The sequence below is a fragment of the Bufo gargarizans genome, chromosome 2 (assembly GCF_014858855.1).
Source record: "Bufo gargarizans isolate SCDJY-AF-19 chromosome 2, ASM1485885v1, whole genome shotgun sequence".
NCBI classification, from domain to species: domain Eukaryota; kingdom Metazoa; phylum Chordata; class Amphibia; order Anura; family Bufonidae; genus Bufo; species Bufo gargarizans.
Genome location: NC_058081.1, coordinates 313,294,833 through 313,311,175, shown reverse-complemented (window position 1 = coordinate 313,311,175; position 16,343 = coordinate 313,294,833). Strand labels below are relative to the sequence as shown.

At 39.8% G+C, this 16,343-nt stretch overlaps 1 protein-coding gene across 1 annotated transcript; it reads left to right on the top strand.

The window, feature by feature from the left end:
• Positions 1–1,421: 1,421 nt before the first annotated feature.
• On the top strand, positions 1,422–15,717 carry MGAT4C (MGAT4 family member C). Its single transcript, XM_044277197.1, has 3 exons — positions 1,422–1,565; positions 10,180–10,324; positions 14,561–15,717. Exons 1-3 carry the CDS (start codon positions 1,467–1,469, stop codon positions 15,715–15,717), a joined length of 1,401 nt encoding a protein of 466 aa, XP_044133132.1. The 5' UTR covers positions 1,422–1,466.
• Positions 15,718–16,343: the final 626 nt, after the last annotated feature.

The following is a 16,343-nucleotide window of genomic DNA, read 5'->3' as shown; positions in this document are numbered from 1 at the left end:
ATATAACTGCACCGCACAAGGGAAAATAGGAAGTAGAAATATTTCCTTGTAATAAACCCTGTTAATGGCTGTATCAAACAGCACTTGCACCCCAATAACAAGAACGGTTTGGTGGAATTACAGAGCTGTATAATGGCAATTTGGATCCCCAGTCAGAGCAGCAAGGATTGTTCCTATTGCCCAGGCTGTAACCTCCCCTACTGAACCCTGTTCTGCTTCAATACAGTGAAATTATTCCTCCCTATCCTTTCCCTGAACTTCTATACAGCCCAAAAAAAGTTTGAAAGTCTTTTCTACCACTGTCTCTAGCGCCTGCTGATGTTTCTCCCTGCACTAAGTACACTGGAAAATGGCTAAATCCAAGATGGCTGAGGCTATTTATAGGGCTGTGACATCACAGGGCTGGCTGGCTGCTGATTGGCTGCATGCATGGCATTGTGGGTGATGCCTTGTTCCCAGAGTTTCTTGCTCCATGTCCTAACATGTGCAGTAGCCATTTTAGGAAAAAATGCAACTTGTTACTAAGAAGCGTGAGGAAATTCGGATTTGGTGCGAATCAAATATTTCCTTAAATTCAGATTGAATTCCACTGCGTCAACTTCAATTTGCTCATCTACTTATAGCAGTGATCCATATTTGTTGACATCTGGTGCATAACCAATTATTTTTCATTACCTGATGAACCCAGCAGGGGGAAACACGTCAGGAGGGGGTAGGATGTACTAGGGTGATTCAGGGGTAGGATCATGAACAGAGTGCATCCACCATTAGGGTGCTTCTCTGTGTTGAGGGTCCCTATAGGGAAAGATATCTCATCCTGACTGCAGGTTACTCCACTACCTATTGATTTGTTCTGATAGTTATTGTTTGCATTTGCATTGGGTCTAAGGTATTTTCCACATTGATGGTTTTTATAGGTATGTTTTAAAAGTTAAGTTTTAAGAGTTTCATGCACTCTTTGCTCAGGTTGTCTGGTTTTCTCATCTTGATTACCTATCTTCATCAATATCAGATCGACCTGAGTCTGACTACTGGCAGCATTCCCGCCAGCTGTTTGAAGGGAAAGCAGAACTCGTTTACCTACTTAACATTGCAGTGATGGAGCAGTGTAATTACAGTTGCTTATTCTTCTCAAGTGGATGTAATGGTGGAGCTATAATTCCACTGCTTCTCAGCTGCAGTGTCGACATCGAGCAGGTAAGCAGTAAAGAGAATGGAGAGCATGCAGGAGCGTTACATTTTCTTCAAACAACTGATTGGTCATAGCCTTGCCCATCAGATATTGATGATCTTGAGGATAGGTCATCAATATGAGAAAACTAGACAAACACTTTAATGATTAGATATTTTACTAGCATAACAGGTGAAGCAGGCAATTAACTCACTAAATTTGTATTTTCCATGTCTTTCATTAGGAAATATATGCATTTATTCATACAACGACTGAATTTAAATATCTGGATAAAATGAGATGTTTTCGAAAACGCTCAGCATTACCAGTCCTTGGGGTTCTAATCTTTTGCCTGCTGTTCATGAACTTGTACATTGAGGATGAATATGTTGTGGTAAGAAGAGGTGCAATTATTGATGTTTTGATCTGTGTAAGTGCTATCAGTTTGAACATGCTTGCAATTCAGATTTCCAAGCCTTCCTCTGGATCAACTTGCAGGATAACAGGCCGAACTGGATGGACATAAGACTTTTTTCAGGCTTATACACTATGTTACTATGTTACCATTTTGGGTAAAAGATTATGTCTATCTTTGCAATCAATTATATTTGCTCTAATGCATCTTAGATAAAAGATAAAGCAACTTTGCAAATAGTCTGATTAAAGGGTTTACAACTTTTAACAATCTTTACTTGTTAGAAACATGCCTGACCAATTAGCTTATCCCAAAGTGCTCCCTTGGTGGGATCTTGAGCAATTATCTGTAATCTGTGGGGAGGTAAACTAGGCGTTTACATTTCCCTACAGTGTTATCATAGAGGATATTGATCGGTTGACACACTGTGACATATCTGCATGCATAGACTTGCATTAAGATAACTCTGCTCACAGCTATTTAATCACCTATATGCTGCTATCAATAATGACTGCAGCATCTAAGCAGTTAGATAGAGGAAGGGTATTCCTCTGTCCCTATAAATCCCACCCAAGGGGTGCTATTTCATTAGGAAGTTATTGCAGCTGGAAGCCTAACAAAGGCCCCCAGGCCTGCCATGACTATATGCCTATTAGACTGTTATTGTTACCATCATAGACTATAATTAGAGTTGAGCGAAAACCTGGATGTTCGGGTTCGAGAAGTTCGGCCGAACATCCCGGAAATGTTCGGGTTCGGGATCCGAACCCGATCCGAACTTCGTCCCGAACCCGAACCCCATTGAAGTCAATGGGGACCCGAACTTTTCGGCACTAAAAAGGCTGTAAAACAGCCCAGGAAAGAGCTAGAGGGCTGCAAAAGGCAGCAACATGTAGGTAAATCCCCTGCAAACAAATGTGGATAGGGAAATGAATAAAAATAAAAATTAAATAAATAAAAATTAACCAAAATCAATTGGAGAGAGGTTCCATAGCAGAGAATCTGGCTTCCCGTCACCCACCACTGGAACAGTCCATTCTCAGATATTTAGGCCCCGGCACCCAGGCAGAGGAGAGAGGTCCCGTAACAGAGAATCTGTCTTCATGTCAGCAGAGAATTAGTCTGCATGTCATAGCAGAGAATGAGGCTTCACGTCAGCCACCACTGCAACAGTCCATTGGCATATATTTAGGCCCAGCACCCAGGCAGAGGAGAGAGGTCCCGTAACAGACAATCTGGCTTCATGTCAGCAGAGAATCAGTCTGCATGTCATAGCAGAGAATCAGGCTTCACGTCACCCACCACTGCAACAGTCCATTGTCATAAATTTAGGCCCAGCACTAGTGTTGAGCGGCATGTCCCATATTCGAATTCGCGAAATTTTGTGAATATTCGAAAGAATATTCGTAAAATATTCGCGATTATTCAAATTCGTTATTATTTCGCATATGCGATAATTCGAATTTTCGCATCGCATAATACATATGCTATGCAAAATTCACATGTGCGCTAATGAAATCGCCTTACGAAGATTCGCAACTCAATTCAATCACTAATGTATGAATGCAATGCCCTTTGCCTCTGTTCTGGGACAAGTGTAGATATTCGCATGTGCGCTAATAAAATCGCCTTACGAAGATTCGCACCTCAATCACTTTCTAGGGAATGTGAGACTTTTGGGAATCAATCGAGATACAGTGGGGGGTGATGACAGTAGTTGACAGAGTACAGATCAATGTAATCTGTAAGGTGGAAAGTAAAATAAAAAATACGAATTTTCGTTAATCAAATTTTACGAAGTTCTACGTATTCGCGAATATGGTGCTATACTATATGAATGCACAGGCCTTTGCCTCTCTGTTCTGGGGACAAGTGTAGATATTTGCATTTGCGTTAATAAAATCGCCTTACGAAGATTCGCAGCTCAATTCAATCACTAATGTATGAATGCAAAGCCCTTTGCCTCTGTTCTGGGACAAGTGTAGATATTCGCATGTGCGCTAATAAAATCGCCTTACGAAGATTCGCAACTCAATCACTTTCTAGGGAATGTGAGACTTTTGGGAATCAATCGAGATACAGTGGGGGGTGATGACAGTAGTTGACAGAGTACAGATCAATGTAATCTGTAAGGTGGAAAGTAAAATAAAAAATACGAATATTCGTAAATCGAATTTTACGAAGTTCTACGTATTCGCGAATATGGTGCTATACTATATGAATGCACAGGCCTTTGCCTCTCTGTTCTGGGGACAAGTGTAGATATTTGCATTTGCGTTAATAAAATCGCCTTACGAAGATTCGCAGCTCAATTCAATCACTAATGTATGAATGCAAAGCCCTTTGCCTCTGTTCTGGGACGTGCCGATATTCGCATGTGCGCTAATAAAATCGCCTTACGAAGATTCGCAACTCAATTCACTAATGTATGAATGCAAAGCCCTTTGCCTCTGTTCTGGGACGTGCCGATATTCGCATGTGCGCTAATAAAATCGCCTTACGAAGATTCGCAACTCAATTCACTAATGTATGAATGCAAAGCCCTTTGCCTCTGTTCTGGGACGTGCCGATATTCGCATGTGCGCTAATAAAATCGCCTTACGAAGATTCGCGCCTCAATCACTTTCTAGGCAATGTGAGTAAGATCTGAGCTGTTGGACCTTTGGGAAACAATCAATTATATGTGTACTGTAATTTTGTGGGGGGGGGAAAAAACAAAAAACGAATATTCGTTTTTACGAATATATAGCACTATATTCGAAATATTCGCGAAATCGCGAAGTTGCGATATTCGCGAAAAAAATTTGCTTTTCGAATATTCGCGCTCAACACTACCCAGCACCCAGGCAGAGGAGAGAGGTCCCGTAACAGACAATCTGGCTTCATGTCAGCAGAGAATCAGTCTGCATGTCATAGCAGAGAATGAGGCTTCACGTCAGCCACCACTGCAACAGTCCATTGGCATATATTTAGGCCCAGCACCCAGGCAGAGGAGAGAGGTCCCGTAACAGACAATCTGGCTTCATGTCAGCAGAGAATCAGTCTTCATATCATAGCAGAGAATCAGGCTTCACGTCACCCACCACTGTAAGAGTCCATTTTCATAAATTTAGGCCCAGCACACAGACAGAGGAGAGAGGTCCCGTAACAGAGGATCTGGCTTCATGTCAGCAGAGAATCAGTCTGCATGTCATAGCAGAGAATCAGGCTTCACATCACCCAACATTGGAACAGTCCATTGGCATATATTTAGGCCCCGGCACCCAGACAGAGGAGAGGTTCATTCAACTTTGGGTAGCCTCGCAATATAATGGTAAAATGAAAATAAAAATAGGATTGAATGAGGAAGTGCCCTGGAGTCCAATAATATATGGTTAAGGGGAGGTAGTTAATGTCTAATCTGGACAAGGGACGGACAGATCCTGTGGGATCCATGCCTGGTTCATTTTTATGAACGTCAGCTTGTCCACATTGGCTGTAGACAGGCGGCTGCGTTTGAGGCCTAGTATTTAGGCGCTGGGTGACCGGTATGGATTTAGTGACAGAATTAGACTTGGAAATGCACAGAAGCGTGTGTGTGTGAAGTTATTCTGAATGACCCAATGTGCACCTTGAATATTATATACCCTTTTAGGGATAGATTTCAAATAGCTCTGATATAGCAGAAACCACTAAATTATGAAATTGCTAAATTGGGAATTGTACTTCAACCCAGAACAAAAAATGTGCTTTGACGGACACTAAATATCTTGCCCAGCAACAACAGTACAGCGGTGGGTAACGAGAGATTTAGAGGGAATTAAATTTGAGGCCTAGTATTTAGGCGCTGGGTCACCGGTATGGATTTAGTGACAGAATTAGACTTGGAAATACACAGTAGCGGGTGTGTGTGAAGTTATTCTGAATGACCCTATGTGCACCTTCAATATTATATACCCTTTTAGGGATAGATTTCAAATAGCTCTGATATAGCAGAAACCACTAAATTATGAAATTGCTAAATTGGGAATTGTACTTCAACCCAGAACAAAAAATGTGCTTTGACGGACACTAAATATCTTGCCCAGCAACAACAGTACAGCGGTGGGTAACGAGAGATTTAGAGGGAATTAAATTTGAGGCCTAGTATTTAGGCGCTGGGTCACCGGTATGGATTTAGTGACAGAATTAGACTTGGAAATGCACAGAAGCGTGTGTGTGAAGTTATTCTGAATGACCCAATGTGCACCTTCAATATTATATACCCTTTTTGGGATAGATTTCAAATAGCTCTGATATAGCAGGAACCACTAAATTATGAAATTGCTAAATTGGGAATTGTACTTCAACCCAGAACAAAAAATGTGCTTTGACGGGCACTAAATAACTTTCCCAGCTACAACAGGACAACGGTAACGAGAGATTTAGAGGGATTTAAATTTGAGGCCTAGTATTTAGGCGCTGGGTGACAGGTATGGGTTTAGTGACAGAATTAGACTTGGAAATACACAGTAGCGGGTGTGTGTGAAGTTATTCTGAATGACCCTATGTGCACCTTCAATATTATATACCCTTTTAGGGATAGATTTCAAATAGCTCTGATATAGCAGAAACCACTAAATTATGAAATTGCTAAATTGGGAATTGTACTTCAACCCAGAACAAAAAATGTGCTTTGACGGACACTAAATATCTTGCCCAGCAACAACAGTACACCGGTGGGTAACGAGAGATTTAGAGGGAATTAAATTTGAGGCCTAGTATTTAGGCGCTGGGTCACCGGTATGGATTTAGTGACAGAATTAGACTTGGAAATACACAGTAGCGGGTGTGTGTGAAGTTATTCTGAATGACCCTATGTGCACCTTCAATATTATATACCCTTTTAGGGATAGATTTCAAATAGCTCTGATATAGCAGAAACCACTAAATTATGAAATTGCTAAATTGGGAATTGTACTTCAACCCAGAACAAAAAATGTGCTTTGACGGACACTAAATATCTTGCCCAGCAACAACAGTACAGCGGTGGGTAACGAGAGATTTAGAGGGAATTAAATTTGAGGCCTAGTATTTAGGCGCTGGGTCACCGGTATGGATTTAGTGACAGAATTAGACTTGGAAATGCACAGAAGCGTGTGTGTGAAGTTATTCTGAATGACCCTATGTGCACCTTCAATATTATATACCCTTTTTGGGATAGATTTCAAATAGCTCTGATATAGCAGGAACCACTAAATTATGAAATTGCTAAATTGGGAATTGTACTTCAACCCAGAACAAAAAATGTGCTTTGACGGGCACTAAATAACTTTCCCAGCTACAACAGGACAACGGTAACGAGAGATTTAGAGGGATTTAAATTTGAGGCCTAGTATTTAGGCGCTGGGTGACAGGTATGGGTTTAGTGACAGAATTAGACTTGGAAATACACAGTAGCGGGTGTGTGTGAAGTTATTCTGAATGACCCTATGTGCACCTTCAATATTATATACCCTTTTTGGGATAGATTTCAAATAGCTCTGATATAGCAGAAACCACTAAATTATGAAATTGCTAAATTGGGAATTGTACTTCAACCCAGAACAAAAAATGTGCTTTGACGGACACTAAATATCTTGCCCAGCAACAACAGTACAGCGGTGGGTAACGAGAGATTTAGAGGGAATTAAATTTGAGGCCTAGTATTTAGGCGCTGGGTCACCGGTATGGATTTAGTGACAGAATTAGACTTGGAAATACACAGTAGCGGGTGTGTGTGAAGTTACTCTGAATGACCCTATGTGCACCTTCAATATTATATACCCTTTTTGGGATAGATTTCAAAGAGCTCTGATATAGCAGGAACCACTAAATTATGAAATTGCTAAATTGGGAATTGTATTTCAACCCAGAACAAGAAATGTGCTTGAACGGACACTAAATAACTCGCCCAGCTACAGCACTAGGGACAGATTTAGCTGGATATAAATTTGAGGCCTAGTATTTAGGCGCTGGGTGACCGGTATGGATTTAGTGACAGAATTAGACTGGGATATGGCCAAAAAATGAACAGACTATTGCTGGTTAAATGCACTTGGTGTGACAGCTTCACCCTGATGTAGGCTTTAGCCAAAAAACAACCACACCATTGAGGGTTAAATGCACTTGGTGACAGGCGCAGCTTGCCCCTGATTTTGTATATGGCCAAAAAATGAACAGACTATTGCTGGTTAAATGCACTTGGTGTGACAGCTTCACCCTGATGTAGGCTTTAGCCAAAAAACAACCACACCATTGAGGGTTAAATGCACTTGGTGACAGGCGCAGCTTGCCCCTGATTTTGTATATGGCCAAAAAATGAACAGACTATTGCTGGTTAAATGCACTTGGTGTGACAGCTTCACCCTGATGTAGGCTTTAGCCAAAAAACAACCACACCATTGAGGGTTAAATGCACTTGGTGACAGGCGCAGCTTGCCCCTGATTTTGTATATGGCCAAAAAATGAACAGACTATTGCTGGTTAAATGCACTTGGTGTGACAGCTTCACCCTGATGTAGGCTTTAGCCAAAAAACAACCACACCATTGAGGGTTAAATGCACTTGGTCGCAGCTTGTGCTGGCGCACCACAAGACACAAAATGGCCGCCGATCACCCCAGAAAAATGAGACTGACAAACGGTCTGTGCAGCCTAAAAACAGTGAGCAATTGAGGATCAGCAGCTCAATGATCCACAGCTGCAGATCGATCAGTTAATCAAGTCCTTTGGAGGAGTTAATCTGCCTAATCTCGCCCTACTGTCGCAGCCGCAACCTCTCCCTACGCTAATCAGAGCAGAGTGACGGGCGGCGCTATGTGACTCCAGCTTAAATAGAGGCTGGGTCACATGGTGCTCTGGCCAATCACAGCCATGCCAATAGTAGGCATGGCTGTGATGGCCTCTTGGGGCAAGTAGTATGACGCTTGTTGATTGGCTGCTTTGCAGCCTTTCAAAAAGCGCCAAGAAAGCGTCACAAAAGCGCGAAGAAAGCGACGAACACCGAACCCGAACCCGGACTTTTACGAAAATGTCCGGGTTCGGGTCCGTGTCACGGACACCCCAAAATTCGGTACGAACCCGAACTATACAGTTCGAGTTCGCTCATCCCTAACTATAATGCTCTGGTATACAAAGTATGTCAATGCATTATAAAGGCAGTCAAAGTATTGCATTGTGATATTCCTTAGTGGGACGAAAAAGAATAATGATTAAAGGTTAATAAAATCTATTTCCATCAAAAGTGGTTTTATTTTGTTAAAGTAATAAATAAAAAAAATAAAAATTATAATATAGTATGGCCACATCACAACCTGTATAATAAAAATAACATGTTATTTCAACTGCTTGGTAAAAAATAAATAAATAAAATAACAAAAGATTAGTTTTTCCCACCCCCTCAAAAAAGACACATATTGTTTCACAATCAAGTCATGGCTCTTGAAATGAGACGACACAAAGATTACCGGTATTATTTTTTTGCATGAGACATACTATTATTGCGCAAAAGTAATAAAATAAAAAAAGAAACAAAATTTAAATAATTTATACTGTACTAACCCACAGAATAAAAGTACCATGCTGGTTATGCTGCACGTTGAATGTAAACTTAAAGGGCAAAAAACTATGGTTGAATTGTTTTTTTCCCAATACTGCACCTAATAAAAAGTTAATCAATAAGTTATATGTATTCTAAATTTGTGTCATTAAAAATGTAAAAAAAACAAGCCCCCATACGGCTACATCATCAGAACAATTAAAATGTTATAGCTCTTGGAATGTAGTGACAAAAAATGAGGGTTTTTTTTAAACATGAAGTGCGAGTAATCTGCAAAAGTAGTAAAACATAAAAAAGCTATACATATTTAGTATTGCTGTAATCCCACCGACCTGTAGAATAAAAGTGACACATTAGTTATGCTGCACTATGAATGGCACCATTTTTTTTACGTCCTCCTAAAAAGAGGTAATGAAAGTTAATGAATAAGTTATATAGTATGTACCCCAAAACAGTACCACTGAAAAATACAACTGATGCCACAAACCACTGCCATTAATCTCTGACCTAGACAGCTATGCTGCCAGGCTTTCCCCCGATCTTCCCCAGATCAATAGTACTGGCAAAATGCATAGAGTTGAGAGCATGAGCTTGTAGGGCACATCAGCCACTGTAGGGATTGGTTTCTGTAACAGATCTAGGTGCCACCCTTATCAGAGCGAGTGCTCCGCGCACTGTTCAGCATAGGGATTAGCTTCATATGTATCCCTAGCTAGCATGTAAGGTGAGACAGAAGCATCTTGTAGCCATGCTATTTCCTCCAGTTCTGGCAGCAGAATTTGTTGTGTGAACATGGATTTCTACAATAAATATGGTGATCAGAAGCTGTATTGTTCAATCTCTATCTATATCTAGCTTCTTATAATGAATCAAAAAATGTAATGATATAATAGTGAAATGTCATATTTCTTTGTGCGATAACAGCTTCAATTGTAATTGTAAATGTGTGAATTTACTAGAGTATTTGTGCATTGTATAAACCCTTTTGTTTAGACTGCACTACTTCTAATATATTTTCTTTCTCATGTTGATGTAGGAAGAAGATAAAAGACTTAGATATGTGTCTACTCACCCATTAAACTCAGATTCATATGGCAATACAGTCAGGGAGTTCTCTAACTTCTCGACATCCATAAATGTTACCTATCAGATATTAGCTGGCATACCAATAGCAAGAAAACGTAAGTAATAGTTCTGACCAGGATTTGAGTGATTCAAGTGCATTTTATGCTTAATGGGGTGTTCCAGTAGAAAAGGAAATATGTCAGCTTACAATGGAATAATAAAAAAATGGAAACTAGCTAATACTCACCTTGTCAATCCCCAGTAGATCAGCCGGCACTCCATAGTTTTAGTGAGCGGTGCACGTGTCCAGGGTCGGCGTCCCACACGAATCCATATAAAGAAGACCTGCACTCACTGATATCAATGCGATTTTTTTCTTTGATGTATCACATCCTCCGTGTGATACAATAAAGATACAATAAAGAAAAAATTGCATTGATATCAGAGAGTGCCGGTCTTCTTTATATAATGCCCAGCACCATGTCTCGACAAAGCAGGAAATGGCTGGGAATGCCACTCGGGCTAGCGGGCCATTGATGCTGTCTGTGAATGGCTTAGTGGCATTCCTGCAGTGTTGAGACCCATGGACTAGCAGCACTAGAGGATCAGTGAGGTGAGTAAAAGCTAGTTTGGTTTATTTAATAATTTCATACCCACTAGACAAATTTGTTTTGTACTTAAATACTTCTACAAGAAATCTGTAGTGCTACAATGTAAAATGTAGGTGTTGTCAACTCTTTGTTTTACGCAATTGCTTTGCTGGGATTCTGGTCCTGCCCCCATGCCCATTTGACACCTTTTGCTCCAAGTTGCCACATTTTGTGGTGATCCACATATCCTGCTAATGTCTCATCCAGATAACTAATATGGATAAAAGTCAGAATATCTGTCTATCAAACTGTAAATCAATTTTTATGGGAATGACAGAATCTTCTTCAGGTTCCTTTACAGCATACACATGTATCAGAAAAAACAGAGAGCCCTTCACCTGGTATCCAAAGGAATGGCTCATCCTGGCACAGGTACAAAGTAGTACAAGCAGGGCTTTTTTTCTCAGAGAAAAAGTGGTGGAACTCACTCCCCCTCCCCTGGCCACGCCCCTACCCACCCCTAGGACCGACCCCTAAAACCGCCCCTTTAGAGAACAGGGATGCAAGTAAAATTTTTGGGGCGCTATAAAAGTCCAGCCTAGCAAATAAACCCCCCAGATGGGGATGGCACTGTTTATGGGGGATCTGGGGATGGCACTGTTAATGGGGGATCTGGGGATGGCACTGTTAATGGGGGATCTGGGGATGGCACTGTTAATGGGGGATCTGTGGATGGCACTGTTATGGGGGATCTGTGGATGGCATACACAGATCCCCCATCCTACAACAGTGCCATCCACAGAACCCCCCATCCTATAACAGTGCCATCCACAGACTCCCCCTTAACAGTGCCATCCACAGACCCCCCCACCCCATAACAGTGCCATCCATAGACCCTCCGCCCCATAACAGTGCCATCCACAGATCCCCCATCCTATAACAGTGCCATCCACAGACCCCCCATCCTATAACAGTGCCATGCACAGACCCCCCACCCCATAACAGTGCCATCCACAGACCCCCCTTAACAGTGCCATCCACAGACCCCCCACCCCATAACAGTGCCATCCACAGATCCCCCATCCTATAACAGTGCCATCCACAGATCCCCCCATCCTATAACAGTGCCATCCACAGACCCCCCCTTAACAGTGCCATCCACAGACCCCCTACCCCATAACAGTGCCATCCACAGACCCCCCCACCCCTTAACAGTGTCATCCACAGACCCCCCATTGCAGCTCCAGTACAGTTATAAAATGTGTAATTCAATTAATAATGATTCATGCTGCCCCATCTGTAGTATAACATTCAATATATCCTACTCACAGGGCTACTGTTATATCGTAATGCAGGCTGGCCGGGCAGACGAGTGGCAGCGTGACTGACTGACGTCACGTGCCTGCGCCGCCTGCTTCATTCATAAAGTAGGCCAGGCAGGCACGTGACGTTAGTCAGTGACGCTGCCGCTCATCTGCCCGGCCAGCCTGCATCACGATATAACAGTAGCCCTGTGAGTAGGATATATTGAATGTTATACTACAGAGGGGGCAGCATGAATCATTATTAATTGAATTACACATTTTATAACTGTATAGAATTACGGAACTGAGGATTCCTTAATATATTTAAATTAATATATAACTTTTATTTTGTCATATAAAATAAGTGAGACAGTTAGGTGTAGTCGTAAGGTACGACTACACCTAACTGTCTCACTTATTTTATATGACAAAATAAAAGTTATATATTAATTTAAATATATTAAGGCATCCTCAGTTCCGTAATTCTATTTTGAGACCACTGAGATTACAAATAGGAGGTCCACTAACTATAGATCCCTATTACAAACATATATTAGATTCTCATTTTATAACTGTACTGGAGCAGCGGGGCCGGAGCACAGTGAACGCACCAGCCCCCAGCTCCTTCTCCCAGTCCCTCCCCGCTGATACATCGCAGCCTGCGATGCTGGAGCATGGCAGGCTGCGATGTCAAAAGGTGGCGGAACGCTGTTCCGGTGCGTTCCGCCAGAAAAAAATCATTGAGTACAAGACATGTAGTTCCTCACTGTACTGCAGAAAGGCATCATCAGATAGTCAACTAGTGCATGCACTTCAGTAATACATGTGTTTTACCAGTTAAATGCCCATGCTTATTAGCTGGATATTCAAGTCAATCACATGTATAGTATATTACTTTGCCAGTGTCTGGTACATTTTATGTCAAATGTGGTTTCAATTTACAATTACAATTACAATTTCCATTCCAAGCACAAGTGTAAAAAAAAATTTAATGATAGTCATCATTGCATTATTTTAAAAGCACATGCTGTATTTATATTACTCAATTTCAAAAGGACAAATGCCTATTCAACCAAGTAACAAGGCAGCTCTAATCAGGGATTTTTTAAAGACGAGTTGTCACTTTGTGACTTGTCACATTATTTCCCCTCTATTTTGAGTTATTACATATGGTGGTTATTACATAACTACCAGGTCTATTGAGGTCTGTGTTTTCACACCTGTATATTGGCTTGTTAATAATTCCAACTACAGTAGAGTATGACCTCATGCACATGACAGAGCATCTGCACGGAATCTGTATGGCAACACATAGACATGGACCTATAGGTACTTCTTGTGACATTTTATGGTGTTTCCATATAGTATAGTATTATGTATATATTTCAACTAAAAGAAATTACAATATAGCTTCCAGTGGAATATACTCCCCACTCCCCCATTGAATCTATGTAGAATTGGACATCAAGAACTCCTATATTCCTTGATATGATACTGGAGGCATACAGACATACGGTATGCCAGTATGATCCCATAGACTTGAGTGGTTGCTGAATTATGGTTCCATACAAGTGAGAAGTTTGAAGGAACATTGGATAACCATTGGAGTGTAGGTTTTAAATTTGACATTTGCATTGAGTTGGCAAATTCAACTCATGTTTGCGTGGATTCCAGTTTCCTCTCACACAGTCCAAAAGCAACTAAAAGTCTGGTGATATACTGCCTGACAACCATATTCTTTTCAAATATAAAGAAACACATTCCAGATTACTCAAGGCTGAAAGGCCAATGAAATGAAGGCAAAGGAGTTGCAAAGAGGCTCAGCAGGACTTGAACAGTGTCAGGATAATGCAGCAACATTTTAAAAATAAATGTATGCTGAAAACCTATTTTTGTACGTGTATTCTTTAGGAAATGTTCCTGAAGAATACCATGAATATTTCCATAGAGGTAATGGTCCAAAGAATATAAAGAGTGTTTTTTACTTGAATACCGTTTCACTATATTGAAAACATAAGTACAAAATACAAAAGAGTGACATAAACTGAATGAAGTGTGAATGTGGCATTAAATAAACTGAAAAGTTACATAAAAAAGAAACATTATTTCGCACACGTATAGGACACTTTATAGAACAATTCCTCTTTGACCAATGTCCTAAGATACCAAAAAAAAAAAAAAACTTATGCTAAATAATTTGTAATTAAACAATATTGAAATCTAGTGGTTGCCAGGTCTGATTACAGCAACACTAATTGTCCTCTTATGATAGTAAGTACTAGATTATTAAATTAAAGCACTGCTTTATGTCATATTCAAGAGGCTAAATCTTTAGAACACGACCTCAGCTCTAAAAAAAAGCATTTCTACAAGTGAGGTATAGTGCTTTACTTTGTTATATAAAAAAATAAAATAAAAAGAACAATATGAATACTCATTATCCTTTCTTTTTGCATAGGATTTCTAACAATTGGCCTATCATCTGTGAAAAGGAAAAAAGGAAATTATTTGCTTGAAACTATTAAGTCTGTATTTGAACAGTCAAGCTATGAAGAACTGAAGGAGATAGCTGTAGTTGTTCATTTAGCAGATTTTGACCTAGCCTGGTGTGAAAGCATTGTACAAGATATATCAAGAAAATTCTCACATCATATTATTGCAGGAAGACTGGCAATTATTCATACTCCTGTACAGTACTATCCTGTATTAGAAGGCTTGAAAAGAAATTATAATGACCCTGATGCCCGGGTGAAATTTAGATCTAAACAAAATGTTGACTATGCTTTCCTACTAAATTTTTGTGCTAATCTGTCAGATTATTATTTAATGCTTGAAGATGATGTTAGATGTGCCAAGAATTTCTTGACAACAATTAAAAAGGTGATAAATTCCAGGAAAGGATCAAATTGGGTAACCTTGGAGTTTTCAAAACTAGGATATATCGGTAAATTATATAATACACATGATCTACCACGACTGGCTCATTTTCTACTTATGTTCTACCAGGAAATGCCTTGTGATTGGCTGCTGATTCATTTTAGAGGCCTGTTAGCCCAAAAAGAAGCAATTCGATTTAAGCCATCTATTTTTCAGCATATGGGATATTATTCTTCCTACAAAGGTGCTGAGAACAAACTGAAAGATGATGACTTTGAAGAAGATTCACTTGATATACCTGATAACCCATCGGCAATTCTCAGCACAAATATGAACACATTTGAAAATTATGAGGTTAATAGGGCTTATAGTAGTGCTGAAGAATATTTCTGGGCCAAGCCTCCGTCTAGTGGAGATTTTTATCACATTGTCTTTGAGAAACCTATAAAAATAAGCAAAATCAAAGTCAGCACAGGAACAGAAGATCGCCAAAATGATGTTCTACACCATGGTACCCTAGAGGTTGGAGAAAGATTGGTTGGGACTAAGAAGAACAAAAAATGTACAACTTATCTTAGGTTAGGTGATTTCATAAATGGGAACTTTGAAATGGACAATATAGAGCGCAAAGTTCTTTTTAATATTGACTGCATTCGAATTTTAGTGACTAAGAATCAAAATGAATGGCTAATTATTAAAAGCATAAGTGTCTGGACTACTGAGACACTGAGCCAATGAAACATACGTACCGTACTTGTTGCCTTCCTCATGGAAGAAATACATTTCAGTTGAATGCCAACTGGTCTATTTCACTTATGGACTATTTTTTTGCTAATATGTGAAATGCAAATGGCAAATTAAATGTGAAAAGGCTGTTTATATTTTAATATTTCTGTCGGGCAATATTTAAGTCAATTGGTGTTTTTGAATGTCTTCTATTTTATATCAAACAGAAGCATAATTTTCCCATAAGTTAAAGGTAATTTTTGTAGGCTATTTATTTCAAGATTTTATGTGTTAAATCTATGGGAAAGTCACTGAGGACATACATAATCTGTGTTGCATTTATGTTTGTTTTGTCTTTGTGGTACGGTATTTTACTACCTCTATTTTCTTTCTATATTGAACTCATTTTTTACCACAATCTTTAAAGTTTAATGCACAAGACAAATGTAATTAAACACTGTGATTGAACACTGTGGATGAAATCTTTTTATTTTATGCATTACTCCCAGTTGTTACAATGAAACCCATTAAACTCTGGTTTAAATGCTTATGTGTGTTATTTATTATAATGACTTGGCAATGAAACATTTTAATGTTAATTTTTAACATGCCATATATCTAGATACAAGCAATAATTT

Bases quoted from the DNA above. Each gene is read 5' to 3' on its own strand.
- MGAT4C (XM_044277197.1), top strand. From the start codon at position 1,467: ATGAGATGTTTTCGAAAACGCTCAGCATTACCAGTCCTTGGGGTTCTA. The intron at 1,566-10,179 runs GTAAGAAGAGGT...ATGTTGATGTAG, and splicing joins TTGAGGATGAATATGTTGTG to GAAGAAGATAAAAGACTTAG. The intron at 10,325-14,560 runs GTAAGTAATAGT...CTTTTTGCATAG, and splicing joins CATACCAATAGCAAGAAAAC to GATTTCTAACAATTGGCCTA.